This window comes from Cucumis sativus, chromosome 1 (genome assembly GCF_000004075.3).
Source record: "Cucumis sativus cultivar 9930 chromosome 1, Cucumber_9930_V3, whole genome shotgun sequence".
Lineage (NCBI taxonomy): Eukaryota > Viridiplantae > Streptophyta > Magnoliopsida > Cucurbitales > Cucurbitaceae > Cucumis > Cucumis sativus.
Genome location: NC_026655.2, coordinates 24,642,011 through 24,663,121, shown reverse-complemented (window position 1 = coordinate 24,663,121; position 21,111 = coordinate 24,642,011). Strand labels below are relative to the sequence as shown.

Here is a 21,111-nt window from a genome sequence, read left to right as displayed (position 1 = left end):
AGGGTATGTCTTTGGTTAGTGTTTGCATTCAGATTTATATAATCATGTATGGTTTGAAGTTAATTTGTTGAATTATTTTTTCTTTTTCTCTTGGAGTTTTTTTTATTAGAAATATTATGGGTGTGTTTTTAGATCAACCGAGTATATATATAGTTTGGCCAGTAAAGAGTTATACCCTATTAATAAATAGTGTTACCCTATCATCAAATGCATATCAGTTAAAATGTGACTAATTAGGTTTAACCTGCTCAAGAAATACTTTTTTTTTTTTAATTCTATTGGGAAGTAAGCCAATTCTCATTAATCTCAAACTATTAACCTCATTTTACTATTTCGTTGTTATGACTTAAAGCATCAAATTATGGGTTATGTATGAGTAGATAATATTAATATAAAGTGTTAATTTAAAATATATATGTTTTTTTTTTACTTTACTCATCCATTTATATATTTTTACTTGAAACAAACATGTAAATTCTTGACTAAATTTTAAAAATACAGATAAACAACTCCTTCCCAATTTACATGCAAAATAACAACTTTTAACCAAAGATGAAAAATGAAAAAGAAATAATAACAGTTGACGTGTGCCATTCGTTCTCATCGTGAGCTAAGCTCCATGATTGTCTCAAGCTTTTGAATTTTCTTTTTATGCTTTCAAGATGGTAACTCAACAACTTCTTCAATGTGCATAAAGCTAAGTAATATTAATTAGGGTCTTTTCGCTTCAATTGATTTTTGGTTTCTCGTTTTGTGTATTTAAAAAGATAAGACGAATCTATCATAATCCTAAGCTATTATGAACTCTTAAATGGTCACTAGAGTTCTAAATTATATTAGACTTAACTTTATTTTTCAAAATAAAGTGATAAAAAGATATTAGTTGACGTTGTATAGTTTTTTTGCTTCATAACATGGCAAAAGCAAAGCATAACGATGCTATTAAGTACTTTTGTCAAACTACTTCACTTTTATGTCGAAATGTTGCAACGTTCTTAGCTTTATGTAATATTGTGACACTGCTCTACCTCATTCTTGTTTGTACTTGTCGTTAACTTCAAATGTGAGATTTTCATTTTTTTTTTCACAATATAAAAAGACAACTAACTTTGAATTGTCATTATATACAAAGAGGAAGTCATGAAACAAAAATAGATGTTGAAATAAATCACAAATTATTGGAATATATTTTGCAAAATGAATGTAAATACAAAAACAGACAATATCTCATGTATATATATAGAAAATAATTGGGCAATCTTTTGGTCAAACCCTTGAAGATATGTATAATAAAAACAAAAGCAATTTCAGTATACCAAACCATTTTTCTTTTGGATAGAAATACAAAATTTAAAACCTATTAAAGAAATACCCATAGACCCAACTGGCAACTGATCTGTTTTTGTGTGTATGAAAATTATTATAAATTAAATGAAATAAATACCTTATTAAAGTATATATTATTTTGATAAATAAAAAAGAATATATTAAATAACAATTGTAACTTCAAATTAACTTATTATTTATATATATATTAGAGAAATTAATTGATCAATTCTTAAAGTGTTATTTCAACTTCTCAAAGTGGCTATTAGGTCTTCTTTTATTTTTTTATCTTCAATGGAAGAACCCCATGTTCTCCCTTTCCCCTCCTTCCCTTTATTGATGTTTTCAATTTGTCGTATAACGCTTTTAAAACACGAAAACTTATTAAAAATGTGTGTCGTTTCTATTACTCAAGTTTAAGTAGAATTCGTATTTATAGGGTTTAGAGAAAGTTTGTTATATAAACTTTAATTAATTCTATCTAATTCTGAGAGATGTCGCCATTTTGTATTTTGTAATATTATCTCTAATTAATTTGTTCTTTTTGTCTGGTGGACTAATATAATGTTAGTAAATCACGTAAATGATTTGCATGTTAATTTTTCTTTTATATTTTACGTTTTTCAAATTATAATTTTTACATAGTTTTCTTTTACCTTATTATACAGTAGAGAAAACATAGATCAATACTGGACTAGATATGTCACTCAAATGGTCAACAAAGTGTGTGACAACACCTCAACAACTAATGGAGAACGATGCATTAGAGCAATTCAAAGTATGAGTTTCAAGGTACTACGACATCGAAGGAGCAACTAATTAACTATGGTCTATTGACATTGTATGGTTCTTGTGATAGAAGCAAATTATTTACGAGAATGTTAAAAGAACTCGAGAAATCCATAATATTGTGGGAAGATTAAACCTATAGGAAGAACATAGATTAATGGCGAGCTGCATACAGCTTCACAAATTATTTGAATAACTTTTCATATCCTCAAAGATTTAGAGTGCGTTTGGAATACATTATTAAATTATTTTAGAAAAAATTAGGATGTTTGACAACCACTAAAAATAGTATTCATTCGTGAAAGTATAATTAACTTTTTCATATTATATTTGATATACTTTCTTACTGGTATAAATAGGCGTAGTTAATTAACAAATCAAAGTACAATGTAATGTCATTTATCGCAGTAGATATCATTTTTCATAAAATAAGACTTCGATAATTTTATTTTCTTATGTTTTAATTTTTCATCCTACATCAAAATTTTATTAGAAAGTGGTAGCCATCACACATGGAATATATAGTTTTCTTTTTACTAGTGCATATCACACGTGTGTCCAATAATTTATGCGTTGGTTCATTCTCAAACTATATATCAAATTTAGAAGAAGTCCACTTTAACCCTACTTTGAGAATTTGATCTAAATTTTTTGCTTTGTTTATAAGTTTTTTTTCTTTTGCATTTGCGCTACATGTATACATACTAATGCTTTTAGTTTGAGTGTTGTATTTTTAACAGTCCTAAATTAAAAATTCAATGTAAACTATTAAGGATCGTTCGTGAATATTTTAACTTTATCAGCTGGATGAACTGAGCTTCGGTCACTGTTTGAAATTCCATTTATAATAATTGGTGTTTCTATGTATTATAATTCATAGTTAACTACATAGTATTGCTATTCTAAATCTTTATTCGTTATGGTGGTTACAATTTTCTTACCTCACATCTCTTATTCTCATTAGCTTATACTAAAAATAATCTACATGTATATAATAATTACCATTAACTATATATAACAACTAATTCAATGACTCTACTCTAAACCAATCTAAAATAGTATTCAACATTAGACACAAATTATAATAATCAATTCAATGCCTCAAATCCATCTCATAATTGATGAACACACTTTTTAGTGTTAAACTATTTAAGGTAAATTGATAAACTACTTAAAATATAACAAAATATCATTGTCTACTCAATGATAGATTTATTATCACGTTGATAAGCAACAACAATTGATATATATATAATAGTCACATTTTGCTATATTTGTTAATAAGTTGCCTTTGAAAACGATCGATTACTTAAATTTTAGATCTAAATTTCATATATGAATAAAAGGTATTAATGAGTTATCTGGCTCCCCTTCATCATGTGTATCCAACCTAATTAGTCAAACTTTTAATTTCCAATCAATAACAAGCAAGTTAGATATATGTCAAATAAATCTTTATTAGTCCATAGCTTAGACTAAAAGTAGAATTTGATGTTGAGAATTAAAGATAGTGATGAAGTAGGTAAAGTGCAAAATTCAACAAAATTAACAGAAGAAGAAGAAGAAGATCAAGACGAAGCCACATATTAAGGCCTAATGTATAAAAAAGTTATATTTTGTTTATCATTTATAGGCATTAGGCCGGTTCTTGCAACCTTTACCATTTCCCAATTTCTTCAACTAATTGTAGTTGAAACTACTCTTTAAATTAAACCTTATTACATACTTCTAAATTTTAATTTGTTATTATATTACTGACTTTTATAACGTTCTTAGTGTACTAATTATGCTTTTATTTTACTACAACACATCTCAACTATATTACAACATTCGTAACATCTTCATCATTAATACTACTGTAGTCGACCATAACTCGAGAAGAGTCGACTATAACTCGAGAAGAGGTTTGAGAGATACAACCAACCACCAATCAACCCATGCATGCACAATCTTCTACAAATTAGTAATGCATGCTCTTGTATCTTGGTACGTTGTTAAAGATATGCGATTATATTCCTTTCATTCCATATGTACAACATATATGATAACTAAAATATAAATCAAGAATAATATTTGTGAATAAACGTATGCACGAAAATATTTATGTACATGGGAATATGTTTTAAATATGGTATTTAGCTCTTCAAATAAAAAATACGAAGCTTAGTTAGTATTTCATTTTAAGAGGTAGTGATGCATTCAAGTCGGATTTTATGGGCAATGCCCTAGAAACCTGAGTTGTATTCATATTTGTCATATTTTTGTTGTTTATGGTAATTTTAACTCTTCCTCGTATAAATTGAAATTAACTTTAAAGGCGCATTTAGTTTATAATCTGAACTATTCTATGTAATAATAAATTGCCATCTTTAAATTTTAGGAAAATTGAATTAGATGACAAAATAATTTAGAAAAAATTAAGGAGATCATAGTACCTATTTTTTGTATGTTGCAAATAAGACAAATAATTAGACATATCGAAAGTCTACGAGAGCTATCTCTTTTTAAATTTGCTATTTTTGAAATTTAGAAAATGTAATATCATGGACTCTATTATCATTCTTTTTTTTTTTTTACTATTTTTGCAAACGTCCCTAAATTTTATGGATGTACGCGTTCCTAACACACACGGTTAGTGAACCATATAAATTTGTGTGTGTCGATTTTTCTTTTACTGTGTATATGTTTTCTATTCATATTTAAATAGGGTTGATTCTTAACTAGATATTTTGTCTATATATTTGATAATAGAAATGTCTTTTCAATACTAATTAGGAGAGAAAAAAGTGTGTTACATTGATAATCTTGAAAAAAGATTTGATAAAAAATTCAACTCCCATCACACTCAATGGAAGAAAAACCTAATTAAGAATGGACGGTGCATGGAACATTGCATACATCACTAAATGTTGCCGCATGCACCACCTGCCGTGCCGTGCAATGCCGGGCGGCAGCGAAGGTATATAGCACCGCCAACCAACCTAACCCCCCTTTGTTTGGTTGAGTAATGCAGGGAAGCTATTCGAAGAAATGCCCCAAACAAAGGATTTTCCACGTTGAAATTCCTTGAATTTGTTGTGTGACGTATTACTCGAAGTCGTTCATTATTATTTTTGTCAACAACATACAGATGAGAAGAATTAGTAGATGTACCAAAATATATCAACTTAGACCGTAACGTTCCGCACTATTAACATGAGTCTTAGAGACTTTGGTGGAGCGTACTCTCAAAACCTAAAGTCTGTTTGGTGACCATTTCGATTTTCGATTTTTCTTTGTTTTTTTTAATTTTTATTTATTTAAAACAAAATGTCTTTTTCCGAAAGCTTTTTTGGGGCATTTTCAAAATTAGCAAAATAAATTAAAATATTTACAAGCTATAGCAAAATTTTGGATTCTATCAATGATAATCTTCTATTACTAAAACATATCAATGACTATCTCATTTGCTATAAGTTATAAATATATTTTAATTTTTTTTCTTTTTTTTATTATTATTTGCAATTTCTTTCCTAATTTTGCTATTTTAATTTTTTTTCTTTTTTTTTTTATTATTATTTGCAATTTCTTTCCTAATTTTGAAAACAAGTATCTTGTTAAAAGAAAAAACGACAAATTAGTTATCAAACACACCAATTTTTTTAAAAAAATTAATTTTCAAAACAAAAAACAGAAAACAAAATTTGGGTTATCAAATACACCCTAAATTATAACATTATACGTTATTTATAGTTTTGAGCCTAGAATTTACAAATGTGTCATACATAAAATTCCATGTCAATGGTGATTCGACATTCTACTTATTTGATATTTCTCTCTCTAATGATAAAAATACTCTCTTTGTGAGAACCGTGTAATAATTAATATACTTATCGATCTTTATTCGTTACTCTTTCACGTTTTTTTGTTAAGAAAACGACAAATAATAAAAGAAAACCAAAAACATAAGACAATAGGAGAATCGATACCAAGATTCGTTTACTAACAATTTGTCAGCTGCCACATACATAGAAAGAACAATTTGTTTTTTAATTATATGAGAGGAATTCATAAAATAAGTTTATGTAGTACACTCTAAACCTTCTACTTTAATCGTTCAAAACACCAAATAACATATTCGAACCATTTCAAACCATTTGTTTTTTTCTTTGGTTGTTGATTTTGTTCCTATCACAAGACCCAAAATCCTCAACTTTCTACATTTTCTTTGTCGTCTTTTTCTTTGTGATGATTTGAGTCAACGTACCAATAAGCAATGTACAAATTCAAGGATTGTAATTTTGTTGTTCACACAAGAGGGTGACGAAGGAGCCCCCCATATCCCCCACCACTTTGCTTCCACCGCTCTACTCCATTAGGGCTTGATCAAAGCCATTATTATTGTTTGGTCTATACAGATATAGATATGTATCACAGCTCACACTTTTGTTATATATATTCATATCCATTATTATTCAAGTTTTTGTATCTTTATATTATAATGCAACGGATTCATTTCTATTCATACCCTTTTCTTTTTCTCTATAATATAATTGCACCACACACACTATAATGGTGCAAACAAGAATTAAAATTTAAAGCCTAGCTACAAACTATTGCAAAAGGACAAAATATGTCCAACGATTATTTGATCAAATTATATATGTTTAGGCATGCTATTTTATCGTTAATTTATTTTAACGATGTTGGTATATTTCTAGATAGTATTTTGAAATGTGGAGTGTACCACAATTGAAAGATAACCTTATTATTTAGTTGAGACATTATTGTAAAAGTAAAAAAGTATATGGATGAGTGGTTGATCATGACATTATTTTTGTTTGAAAGTTCAAATTTGCATACACAGCTGGACTAAGTTCTTGAGACGTTGATCAAAACATTAAATTAACATTAATTCTCACATCTACGATTTTGTTTTCCATCTTCGTGTTGAGGTGGGAGTGGAGGATGATCTTTTTCCACTTTGTGACATTTCAGGATTTTGAGATATATCTTGGTACAGTATGTTTGGAAGGTCATGCAAGTGTGTTCAGTGCAGCGGTTTCGGTCACATTCTATTGACAAATTTGGCTCCTGTTCAGTGCAAAGGGTCCAAGTTGTAGGTAGGTTGTTGTTGCCCCTCTATCTTAGAGGTAATTGCGGCTACTATTGAAAAGTTTTTTTTGTAGTGGTGGAGGCTCATGGTTTTGCATTATTTAAGTCAGGTTATATGGTTAATAATCAAGTGACCCGTAGCCAGGATATGCCATTGTTGTCTAAACATACTGTTGTTTCTATCCTTTCTTTTTGTATTGTCCTCGTGAGATATCTCCCCCTGTGGCGTTGATTGCTGCGTTACGATTAATGAGTCTAAACTTTTGGTGAACCTCCAAGAACCCTTTAAAGGACTGGGGATAATTATTAATTTCTTTTCTTGTGATTGCAATGGTTTTTTTAATCAATATGTGAATTGAACTTGTCCTTTGCATAGTTTATGTGTTTTGGTTGTGATCAGCTTCAACTCTTGCTTTGTACTGTCTTGACCTTAGGCTTAATGGTTACATTTTTGCAATATACTATACCACATTTACCAAAAAAGAAAGAAAAAACTGGTACACTAAGAGATTGGAGATTCATAAACTCATTAACTGAGCCGATAACATCCACAAATGTTATAGCATACATTAAAAAGTAATTAGGGTATTGGTAACCTCTTTCCATGGGTTCATTAAAGATCAACATAAACTATCTCTACTTTCATATATATCTACAACGATGCATTCCCAATTAATTCACACATATAATTGAAAAAATATATATGGAAAGTGTAGACTAGTTTCATTGTAGTTAATTAATAGAATGAGTATGGTCTTTCAAAATTGCATAAAGTAAGAAAGTTGTCCAAACTATATTCTAAACAGATCAGAGGTATCTTTTTTTATTTGGAAAAATAAGCAAATCTATAGGATGTGATTTGTAATTGATATTTTATTATATATAGGATCTATACATAGATCATATTAAGTCTTCTCCATCATTTTAATAAAATTGTTCATGAAATTGAACAGGCTGTTATGCATGTGGGGTCTAATTAATATTGAATGGTTTTGGTGAGTTCTTAAACTTTGTCAAAAGGGAAAAATAGGGTTATTCCAAAGTTTGAGGATGTGTCTTTGTTAGATTACATACCTTTTTCCCATGCTATCTTATTTTTTCTTCTTGACCATTAGTGAGATGGGATCTTTTAAAATCTCCACAAAAGAAAAAGAAAAAAAAAACTAATACAAAAAAAGGAAGAAGAAGAAGGAAGTTTTTGGCTTTGATGAGGTTGAAGCAAAAACAATTCGGATATGGAAAATAGTGTGATCTTCATGTGATAACAATGATAATTTTTTTAGAGGAAGAAAAATATATGATCGACTTGTAAAATAAAGGAAGACTAAATATGCACAAAAATGTAGTGTTCGTCATCATACACTCTGATGTTCAAGTCAAAGAGTGTACGTATACGTATATGGAAACTTTAGAATTTGAGAGTGATTATTGAATTATTTTCCTTAGAACTTATATTAATTAATGATGTATTTATAGAAGTATGTAGATTAATATATGACCTAATTTATCATCGGTAAATTTTGGAACGACATTAGGATAATCCTCTATCTATCCAATGCGTGCAAAGGAGGACATTTCCTCATGTCCTTTTTGGTTATAGGATGATGTTCTTGAGTTTGAGCGCATGCATAAGCATATGACTCTCTATTAGGCATTTTGTTATGATTGACGAAGGATGACACGTTGGCTTTGGCCTTGACCCAAGCTAACCCTCTCTCTCGACTTTATGCCTATTTTGATTTTAGGGTTCTGCTTTTAGTATGAATCTAGTTTTTTTTTTTTTTTTTTGAGTCTATCACTTTTGTTCTTCTTTTATGCCAATTATATCATGCAATTCAAAATCATCCACAAATCGTTGATATGATTTGCTTATAGATGAAAGTATTTTTCTTGGATATAATACATTTTGGAAAATTCAAAATGGGAAAAGTAAAAGCTTTACTAAAAAGTGAATGTGTAACGCCCGAGGCCTAGGATTCGGATCAAGATTTGATTATTAGAGTGAAAGTTCTCCCCACAAACCAACACAAATTCTTTCAAGATGCTTTGTCCTCATTCACATGCATTCTAGGAATAAGCACGCTTAACTTCGAAGTTCCTATGATTGAGCCACCGAAAAGGAAGGTGCATTTTGTTGGATATAAGTATTAATTTTTAATTCTTTTAAGTCTTTTTTAACATTACTTTCATGTACTTATGATCTCTCTCATTCAGATGTGATATCCGGTTCATTCATGTCTCCCTTCTAATCTCGAACGTTACAGAATGTAATATGTTTTTATCACATACATGATAACACATGAACTATTTTTTCACTCAACTTAACATCTAATTGACAAATTCACACAACTTAATAAACTCATCTTAGCTCACAATTTAACTCAACATTCCAACTTTTTGGATGAAATATAGTTTTATATTATGTCCACCATATACAATTGATTCTCTTATTTTAAAAAATATATTCAAAAGATAACAACTTCTAATATAATAAGTGAGCTACTTGTTAAAAAGATTCAATAACAATAAACTAAACACTTTATAATCTATACACGGACCTTCAAGTTCACATTTGAAGAATACATTTTCCATAAAGTTGATGAAGGGCTTGAAATCTTTTACCATCATTTTTAATATCCATTAGTTAATTAATGGTGTGACAAAGATTAGACTACTTGAGCTCAAATTCATTTGCTTCCCAATATGTTAGCTTAAAGTATAAACTATCACGTTAGCAAGTAAATAATTAGAAATGTGAATAATTTTATCAAGCAAGTGTAAGATTTCTATTCCTTATAAAAAGATTAATGTGTGACGTTCGGAACACAAATGAGATGGAGAAAAACTCTTTGACTATCAGCTATCAAAGAATGCAAAGTTTGATGCACTTAACTCTCAAAGGCTAAGAACGCCTTCATGTGCTTCCCTTATGATATTTCACTATCCACCCAAAGGATAGTTGTATAACTTTTATTCTTATGCGATACCTAAATCGGCCTAGAAAACGAACCTTTCTATACTAGTTTGAGTTTTTCATATTTTTCGCTTCCAAGCTGTTCTTTGATATAATAGATGTGTCACATTCATTTAGAAAAAAAAAATGAAAAATCCGAGCGTTTGACAAAAATCCATCCACACTGGCTTCACATGAACTAAAGTTCCTGATCTAAAGAATAGGATCTCTTTAGGTTATTTTAGTCTGTAAGAATTATGTGGGTGTAAGAGTGAAACTCATCTTGAAAAGGGTTGAATTGAATCAATCCTAGAGGCAACCTTAGACGAAGTGTATACATAGGCTTTGTTCAACAACCTGAACCACTCTTTTATTGCAGACGTCTTTCTATTTTTCTGCTATTCCATCATTTTTTCACATTGTAACATATGACATTTTATCCAATATATGGAGTATATTTATCCTATTTTCATTATGAGTTAGAGCTTTTCAAGAGGTTTAGTGGATACTCATAATCATGAAGGGACATATTACTTGGATTAGCTCGTATATGAAGACCATTGGATTGTATCACACTCTCAACTTTATATTTGTTTTGTTGAAACTTATTTTATCTGTTAATTCATAAAATTGATCGTTTAAATTACCATGTCCAACCCAGTCTTAATGCTACAAATGATCTTAAAATATAAACGAGTCTCACAAAATTAAATAACACATAACCAAGAGCCTAGAAATAGGAAGGCTCTACAACCTTATATCTAAGGCACAATATAGAGCCAAAAGAATTATTGCCATGAATCCATCTAAGTTCTAATTAGCCTTTAGATATACGACTAATTACTTAAGACTTCTAAGAGTAGTACTTGAAAACAAGGTTAAATAGAAGTTGTTTTTCAGTTCATTAAAATCTGGTTGATGTCGATCGACGAATTGTTGATGTGATGTGGTTGTATCACTTTTTCTTCTTCTTTTAAACAAGCTCAAATTCATCACATAAGTCAATTTATATGTAATTCAAATCCTTAAAGATTTTAAATCCATTTCAATAAAAGAAAAGAATTCAAAATCAAGTTAACGTTTGAATTCACGCTGGTGTAGAAAATGGATATTATATCATCCAAATTGATTTGGACTAATTAAAACCATGCAAAGTTTGCATAGTGTTTGAGACGTAACAATTATGATTTTAAGTATCTCGAAGTTACTTACAAACCTCGAAGATATATCCTCAACCAAATGACATAATACTTCTCTTTTGTGCTTATTTTCTATATATATATATATATATGAACTTTCTTAAAACATACACATGCATGCATGTACTATTTTTAATTGTTTTATTATCATTTTATATAATGATGGAGAGAGAGGTGTTTGGCCTTCTATATGTAGGGTCTTTACAATCTAATCATTTTTGTCAATTGTCTCTTAACTTGAGAGTTCTTTTTCTTTTTTCTTTTAATGATCAATTCTTTGATAATTAATTGAACCTACCCAATGCAAGTCTTTCTCAACTATGCCCTTTTTCTTACCATAAAGCATGGATATATATATTTAATTATTTCAAAAGGAAAAACCCACTAGATAGAGTTATTCCAAAGAAATAGCCATATAGGGTAAGTCCCATTACATCACAAACTTTTTTTTATGAAAAAAAGCTAACTAATTTATGATTTTGTCTCAAACCTCTATTCCCAAATCAAACCCTTTAATTAGTCTCTCAAACCTCTATTCCCAATTTTAAAGGCAAACCAAAATGATTATTACCACCACACATTCCACACCATCTTCTTTAATTGTAGCACATTTTGTTCATAAAAAAATCTTTGTAGAAAGATGCAAACTAAACTAATAAGAGTTTTTTTTTTTTTTTTTTTTATATAGTAATATGAATTTAGATAGGTGGAGATTGAGATGTTCATTATGGATTTTTCGTGTCATCACTTGTTCTTTGCTTTTTAACTTTTCATTGTATACATTACATGATAGTGAATTTTTCTTCTTTTGTTTGAAGGTCAGTTGAATGACTTATATCTAGTTTTCTTTTTAATTCTTTTTTTTTTAGATTTTATTAGTATATTATTCTAACAACATTTTTAAAAATATTTAAATAAATTAAAATATTTACGACTATAGTAATTTTTTTTATTCTATCAATGATATCCTTCTATTATTGGCGCCACACGTGCATGCACGTACACATTTTTTTTTAATAAGGTGAAAACAATAATCAAGCTTATTAGCATTTAGAAAAATACTACTATATACATTGAAGTAAGCAATTCCCCTAACTTTATGTATATCTAAACCTTTTTTTATATATCTAAACCTTTTTTTATATGTCCTGTTATGAATGCTTCTCAATCCCAAGTACCAAGAGTGAAATGCCTTTCTTTTTGTTGAAGGGTTTAACGTGATTCTGACTTTGTCCTTGAAGAGATTGATCTCCTTCTATCCTCTCTGCCTCTTTCAGCTCGTAAACTCAGCTGCTCCGTTACGGTCTCGCATATTCTAACCTCCTGTCGGTTATGAGTGCGACTCCAAAACCCACAGCAGAGAATTAAAGGGGATGTGCCCTTATTAACCCAAGTTGCAATATCAGTATACACAATGTAGGATGGGGAAAGAGTAGTAGCCTAGTAGCCTAGTAGGTAGCAAATAGTAATATATATATATATATATATATATATATATATATGATGGTTTTTCTGCAATTGCATGCATGCAAAAACTGTAATTACCAATAAGTGCCCCTCAATTATTAACATTTTACAGTAGCAACCCACTTTTTTGATTGGACATAAAGATTAAAAGTTAAAAATAAATAAATAAACTTTTGTTTTTGTCATTTTCTCTTTGGAAGAGAACCTTCCTATTAGATTTAGGCCAACAGTCGATCTCAGCCGTACACGTGGCTATTTCCATAGTAAAAGAAAAGACAAAAAGAAAAAAGAAAGTTTGAAGAATTTTAAAACTATACCTTCAACATTAAATACAAGTTTTTATTTGGATGTATTTTGTAAAATTTGTTAGAATTGTGAATTTGATTGTATTTCTTAAGTTGCTAACATAGCTTTATTTTTTAAAGATATATCAATGTGGATGGGAGATTATAGATTCTGATTTGCTTATCCATTGTGTTCATTTAGTTAATGTATAGTATATAATACATACCATATAGGTATGAGTTAGCTAGGTACTCACTCAAGTTGATTTAAATATTATTCTACGTCTATACTGGACAAGAAAAACAATAATCTATATTCATATACATAGATAGCACAAACAAACATGTGAATAATATTTAAATGAAAATAAATACATATGTAAAATATAGTTTTAAAAAATAAGTCTATTAGAAGGTAAAAATAATTGTAACATTTATGAAACTATAGACTTAAATTGGTATATGATTGACCACACTAAGATCAAAATTAATTTTCTAAAAAATAAGAAACATAAAGTGATGTATATATATAGAAAATTGAATAATTTTGTCCATAGTAAATTAAAAATAAAACAAGAACTATTACAAATGTTACTCTATTATTTTATTTAAAATGATCTCGATATATCGAGCTTATGAATAGTAATAAAATATAATGAACATTTTAAGGTAAAAATCCTTTTGTCATTCAAAGAGCTAATGGACAAATTAATCAAACAGCCATGGTGATCTAAAAGTTATTATATGACATATATATAATATTATAATTAGCTATGTTTAGTAATTAATAGATTTCCTTTTGCTCTTATATTTATTATTTGTCAAAAATAAAAACTTTGCTTAACTATATGTGGATTCATTTTTCAATGTGTGACAGCTTGTGTTCACATTAAACCAAGTAATTAATAGATTGTTATTTTATTTCTTTTTAATTATGTGCAAACTTTATGCTTGCTCTAAGTATATATTATTGATAATTTTTCATTTAAAAATATCTTGTTTGCGCTATTTATCCTAAGTTGAATTTCGATTAAAAAAAGTTACGATTAAGTTTAAGCATCAAAGTATTTAGATAGATAAAAATATTCAAGACACAAATGTTATGAAAGTTAGAGACGAGGTTTATTGGGTAGACATAAATATATATATATACGACCAAATCATCCGTTAGAGTTATTTTAGTAGAGAAACCGTGTCAAAGATAGCAAAACATTTGCCTTGTTATATTTTACAAATAGTTTTATATTTTGTTATTTTTTAAAAAAAGTTTTTAAACAATTTAGTTTAATGCTTTTAAAATTTATGATATGATAAAAGAAAAAGTTTTAATATTGTTATTTATTACATTATGTAAAATTTTACATAATAATATCAAATACCATACTAATTAAGTTTTAAATAAAAACTTAAACATTCATTAATGGTATTTTGAAAAGTAAACTATCATCAATTTAAATTCTATTATAATTAGCATATATATGCATGAAACTTGTGGTTCTAATTAATTACTTTAATTTTACAACAAATTGTTAATAAAATATATTTCAAACACTTTGTTTTTTGTTTGTTTGTTTCCATTGAAAATTTATCAATAAAATAAATGTGTGGTGAAGAATTTTTCTTTAGTAAGGAGACAACCAAGTAATTACCCACTAGATTCCTTTGTTAATTAATTTATTATTACCCAATAAGTCATCATTAATTATCATCATCCTTAGTTACTTTGAACTTATAACAAAATCACAAAACAATAACAATAAAAATATATTAGCACATGGTTGTGTATGTGCGTGTATATATATTATATATGAGAATTAGAAAATAATAATGATCTATATAGGATAGGTTTAAGACTTGGAAAAGAGTTTAAGATGTTCAAAAATTTAATTAAGAAAGGTTGAATATTCTAGAAATTTTTAAATTCAAATTAAAAGTATATAAATTAGTAAATAAACCTTTTTAAGTATTTTTCAAATTAGTTAAAATTAATTTTGTTTATACTTCATTCAAATTAGTAACTTTGTGCTGCTTATTTTTCGTATTTGTATCGTACAATAAAAACGTTCATTAATCACTTCGATATCAAATTCATGAAAATGTTAAAATATCGATAAAAATATTGATATGGAGGTAATATAATTTTGTGATCATCTTTTGTCAATAATAATTATTTACTGTCATTGTTTATGTTATTAGAATTTATCACTAATATATCATACCATAGAATATAAATATATATAAAATTAAGAGTGCAAACGGGTTGGGTAGGGTTGACAATTCGAACAACGTCCTGAATTAATTTTTCAACTTAACTCAACCCAGACAGTAAAATATGAGTTTTGGATTGGGTTGGGTGGTCGGGTTGTATTATATATATATATATATATAATATATATATTATTTCCAACCCAACGATCTTTTATCCTCTTACGCGATCGTTTAGCTTTCTACCTTCAAACAATTATTTACTTTTTGCACAATCGGCTTACTTTTCATATAATCGTTTAATTTCATACATGTTTGTTTAACAAAATACTCCTAATTTTAATTTTATTAAATAAATAATATAAATATATATATTATTAATTCGGGTTGGGTTAAACCATATTTTTCAACCCAACCCACATCCTAAACTAACGCAACCCAACCCATATTGAATTCATCATGCAGAAAATAAAGTATGGTATAAATGTTCAAACTCAAAACTTTATTACTAATAAGAGTCTATTACCAACGACATTGTCATTATTGGTACAAAATCTAGATTACTCTTTTCGATATAATCATAGTAAGTCTTCCTAATGTAGTCTACTAGCTAGGTTGTAGCGAACTCTCTCCATGCACATCATCTAAATTTTTGTCCTCCAATATTTCAAGATCATTGTTTGATCGGTCCCTAGAGTTGTTAAGACTCATTTGCCTAACTGATAAAGGTTGAATGGACAAAGAGGTTCTTTATTTTTGTGCAATGCAAAACCACGAGTGTATATATATGGTGTCAATTTTTAATATATAGATTTGAACCCGAAACTCTTGGTTCTTAGGTACAAACATGTGCCGGTTGAGCTAAGTTATTGTTGGCAAATAATATCTGTATTTATAACCGTTCAAATAAATCTTAACAATCACAAGGTATGTGATTCGAATCACTCTTACCCTTGATTGTACTTTAAAAAAACAGTTCATGATATAGAGACTAAAATTGTTATGTATAGTGGGTCTATTTAACTTTGACAAATGATCGATTCTTCAAAACCATTATGTGGTAGGCTAGACACAAATTAAAAGTTTATAGACTTATATGTAAATTTAAACTCGAGGAAGCAACGATTAACTACAAACTAAAATTTCAAAACTAATTAAGATACTCTTAGTTCAAAGCATTTGAAGAATCAAAGATAGAAACGTAGAAAAGTCGTTCATAAACTAAACTTCTAATTTAACCGAGCGATATTATCCTCATTTTCAACCTTTGTAAAAGTAAAATTCTCTTTACTTTTAGTTCATTTGTCTCTTCCCATTGCATTTGTCCTGTCAACTTTTTTTTAACTGTTCCAAAAGAAAGAACACAACTATATATATATGGGCTAAAACATATTGTCTTATTTATGAAACTTTAGTGACTCTTTAGCTTTTCTTTCTACCTCCTCCATTGTTAGGATTGTACATAAGTTTCTTACCTTATGATAAGATGCTTCCCCATGTTGGATTTTTTTGTCATGATTGTTAAGTTTATGGGTGTGGATGGTCCTATTACTTAAAGTTGCCTAAGGTCTCTCTCTACATATATTGCTTCTATCCTATACATTCTTGTTTTATAGTTAAAAAGATTCTATTGTTCTTTTCAAGATTTAAGACTCGAAAGACGTGTATATATTTAAAGAAAAATCTTAGAGTACTAAATTTTTATTGGTATGTTAGATATTCTCATCGATACTTCCACACTTCCATGAGTTTGATATCGATAAAATAGGTCAATCGGTATTTCTATTACATTGTAGAAAAATGCATAAGACACAAAAAAAAAAAAAATACCACTTATGATATATTGATAATATAAAAAAATTATTTATTTTTATTAAAGCTTTCATGAAATTATTACGATAACTTTATTGATATCAATAATTCAAACATTGGGTAGAACTAACATAATATCTCAATTTTGACCTCTAACCAATCTTAAGAAGAGATTAGGATAGTACTTCATATCTCTATTTGATCTCTAAAGTTTGAAGTTTAACGAGTTTCTCTAAACGAAGTCATTTGAGAATTCAAAAAACACTTGGCTGACCTTCTACCTTATATCAACTCTCTCCACAGTTTACAGTAAAAATACTTTAATTTGTAGCATCAAATGATACTAAAAAATTTATGTACATGTCTCATTTCTGATTAAGAGAATTTAATGTAGATGTTTGTAGCCTCTATAGGTTCATATTGACATGCTCTAATCTGCATTTAATAAAAGTTATATAAAGTAAAACTGCAGGGAAGCACCAGAAAGAAACCTACTGTAGTGAACCATGAGGCTATATCTTGATGGAAACTTGTATAATTTTTCAATTGAAGAACCGATACGACGACGATGGGTTCTTAACTAGAGGAACCAGTGACTGAACGACATCGGTCATCAAAGGCCGGTAGTCAGCTTCAGGCTGCACACACATGGCTGCAATGGCTGCTACCTAAGAAATAATAGATACCTTATAGGGTCAAAAAAAGAATGCAAGATTAGCAAATTCATAATTAGAATGTTAATATAAGGATTAACAAACCTGAATTAGATCCTTTTTTGAGTACTTCCCTTGAATAGCTGGGTCAATCATTTTCTCTACTTTTTCTCTATTAGTCAGCCTTGGGAGAGCCTAAAATCCATGTAAATAGGAGATTAATTAGACTTGTTATATTTGATGATTCTATGATTCAATATAGCTCTGTTAAAGATCATTTTTTGGTAGCTTTTTGCAGCCTTGTAGGTTTTTGAAATGCAACAATATTAACTAACCCATGAGACAAGAACATGCTCGCCCTGCGGTCTCTTGATATCAACCGGCACTCGACCAGTCAATAGCTCTAGCAGCACAACACCAAAGCTGTACACATCTGACTTTGTTGTGAGTTTTCCGGTTGAAGCATACCTATACATTCCCAACAGAGAATTATAAACTGAAATATGTGTTATGAAATCAACAAACATAGACAAAGTAGAAAAGACAAATATTTACGTGATTTACTAACAATGTGTTAACTACATATTCACGAGCAAAGGGAGAGAAATTAAGAGAGTTATAAGAATGCAAATCAAAAGACACCAGTAGAATTAAAAAGTTTCTATAGTTGCATTCGTGTAAACCTTAAGGCCAGAATCATAAATAACCAACACACGAATTCAACTTAGATTTCCAAGTGTCATATAACATATCCTAGAACTAACTCTATGATTATGCTTATCAGTAGGAAGGTTTATACTTTTTTCTAATAAAAAGATTGATTCCGTACTATTGTGGTATGTACTCCTTCCTAAAAATATTGAGAGTAATGAAATACTAGAGGCTTGTTTGGAAAACTCACTCTGGTGCTAGATATCCTGTGGTTCCCAGGACTTGTGTGGATATCTGACCATTGATCTTGTCAGAGCCCATCTTGGCCGAACCGAAATCTGACACCTTAGCTCGCAAATCCTGATCCAGTAGAACATTGGTACACTTGAAGTTTCTATGAATAACAGATGGAACAGCATGCTCATGGAGGAACTCAAGTGCCTTGGCACAATCAAGGGCTATCCTCAATCTAGTATTCCAATCCAATGGCTGAGATTCGCTGTTGGGATTATGTAGATGATGATGAAGAGTGCCATTGTGCATAAATTCAAATATCAGAAGCCTATGGTGTTGGTCCGCACAGTAGCCAAGCAACTCCACCAAACAAGGAGAGTGCAAGCGGCTTAGGAGATCCACCTGTGAATGAGTCATCTTAAAACTTTCAATTTCATCTATTTCAACTCGAAATAAAGAACAAATCCTATCAAGAAAATGCCTACAATCCAAACATAGTCGGAAAACCAATCAAATAAAAGCATCCAACACAACCACAAGAACCAATGCCTATAAAAGTAGTCTCATCACAGATTTGACCTATATGTATTAATTGTCCAAGTATAGGGTTTAAATTGCAACACTTATTCAACTTCATAGTTCAAAAAATCATCGAAACTGAAACTTTAACGCTGAAATTTAGCAGTAAAAATCAAACTTTTCACTTTTGTCTTATTAGAAACAAATTAATAGTAATATAATTAGAAGTAAGAGATTTTTTTACAAATAACTCGAACTTGGTTTCACTAACGTCAAATGACATAAATTCTATAAACAACAAAAACTGACATTTTGCATATGTCAGAAAGCACAGGCCAACCTTATATTTTCCCTTCACAATTGCGGATCTCAATCATCAAGAATTGATGAGACCATCGAGAAAAGTCATAAGATAACAAAATTTTAATAATGGGTGAGAATTTGAATTAGCTTAAATTCACATTCCGACTCTCATTAACTGTCAATACGCCAAACCTCCAATTGAAAATGTATAATTTAGCGTTGGGCAGTGCTTTGTGACATAAGGAAAAGGTTAGTTTTAATTGTTTTCAAAATCGATGCTATTTGACACTAACACACCGAAATTTAGTTCGTCCTTAATAAAAAGATTTAGAAGGATGATGTAAATGGCAACACCAACTCCAAAAACTAGGCTCATATTTCAAGAACTTGAAAGCTAGTAATGACATTGTTGAGAGAGACAGAGAAAGAAGAATGAAGGAAAAGTTATTAACCTCCATTCTGAAAGAACGTTCCCTCTGTTTGCCATCTCTATGAAGCATTTTAATGGCAACAACAGCTCCATCTGCAAGAACTCCTCTATACACAAACCCTAATCTTCCATTTCCAATAACATTTGCTTCACTAAAATTATCAGTAGCCAATTCCAGCTCCTTATAAGTGAAAACTTGAACTCCCCTGATTCTATACTGAGGAATTCTCCCAGAGTTTCCTCCATATAAGCATCCACCCCCTTTAACTTCTGCAAACAACCCACCAATCAAAATTTAATTTTTGTACTGAAAACAAAGAAAACAAGAAAATGGGTTACCTGGGCTTGAATCAAAATTGATGGTTGTGTGAGGGATGATGAATGTGGTGGATTGTGTGGTGGCGGAGGAGGCGGAGGTAGCAGTGGCAGTGTTTCGAGCAGATTTGAGGCGAAGGAGCATGAAGATAAGGAGGAAAATGGCAAGGAGAATGGTGATGGAAATGATTGAAGCAATGATAATGAGGATGGAATTTGAGCTGAGAATGGCATTGTGAGTGTGGAAATGTTGATGGGGTTTGGAATTGTTGTGGTTATGGAAGTGGGTTCTTGGTGGTGGTGGTGGTGGTAGTGTTCTTGAATTGTTGTTAACTTCCATGAGGATTGAGGTGAGCTAGAAAAGGAAGAAGATGAGTTTTTTTTTTTTCTTTCCTCACAAACAAATGGTGTTGAATGTAAATGGAGGTTGAGTTTCCCTTTCTAGGAGGTCATTCATTCATTGTCTCTTCTCTCTCTATCTCTCTACTCCTCATATAATTTATTCATGGAAGCTACCAAACTCCATACTTTTAGCTGCTAATTATTTATAATATATCATATACTATACTTTAGTCACTAACATTTCTAAATGTGATTCAATCTTTCCAATGTTGAATTGAAAAAAAAAACGAGAAAGAGAAAACATGGTTAATGATTATTAAGAGAAGATAACATTTTGAATTTAGATTAAAACGACATTTTTTGTTCTTAAACTTTTGAAAAAGCAAAATTGTAGTTCCTAAAGTTTTAAATATTTAGACGGAGAAATTAACATATGAATTATATACATTATTAAAGTGATTATGTAATAAAAGTTTTGTACTTTTATTTTGATGAAAAATTTCAAGGATTAAATTGTTAAAATTTTTAAAATTGA

At 29.5% G+C, this 21,111-nt stretch overlaps 1 protein-coding gene across 1 annotated transcript; it reads right to left on the bottom strand.

Annotated features, from left to right (window-relative positions):
* Positions 1-17,374: 17,374 nt before the first annotated feature.
* Positions 17,375-20,727, bottom strand: LOC101210578 (probable serine/threonine-protein kinase PBL7). Its single transcript, XM_004135740.3, has 6 exons — positions 20,259-20,727; positions 19,942-20,189; positions 18,684-19,069; positions 18,118-18,250; positions 17,888-17,977; positions 17,375-17,797 (listed from the first exon to the last, which is right to left on the bottom strand). The coding sequence occupies exons 1-6, from the start codon at positions 20,572-20,574 to the stop codon at positions 17,672-17,674; spliced, it is 1,299 nt and encodes a 432-aa protein (XP_004135788.1). The 5' UTR covers positions 20,575-20,727; the 3' UTR covers positions 17,375-17,671.
* Between the last annotated feature and the right edge of the window lie 384 nt (positions 20,728-21,111).

What these genes read in the sequence shown, in the direction of transcription:
- LOC101210578 (XM_004135740.3), bottom strand. Translation starts at nt 20,574, where the DNA reads ATGGAAGTTAACAACAATTCAAGAACACTACCACCACCACCACCACCA. An exon ending in ACAGGATATCTAGCACCAGA is followed by an intron (nt 18,251 to 18,683) that starts GTGAGTTTTCCA and finishes GGGAATGTATAG; the next exon opens with GTATGCTTCAACCGGAAAAC. An exon ending in CAAAAAAGGATCTAATTCAG is followed by an intron (nt 17,798 to 17,887) that starts GTTTGTTAATCC and finishes ATTATTTCTTAG; the next exon opens with GTAGCAGCCATTGCAGCCAT.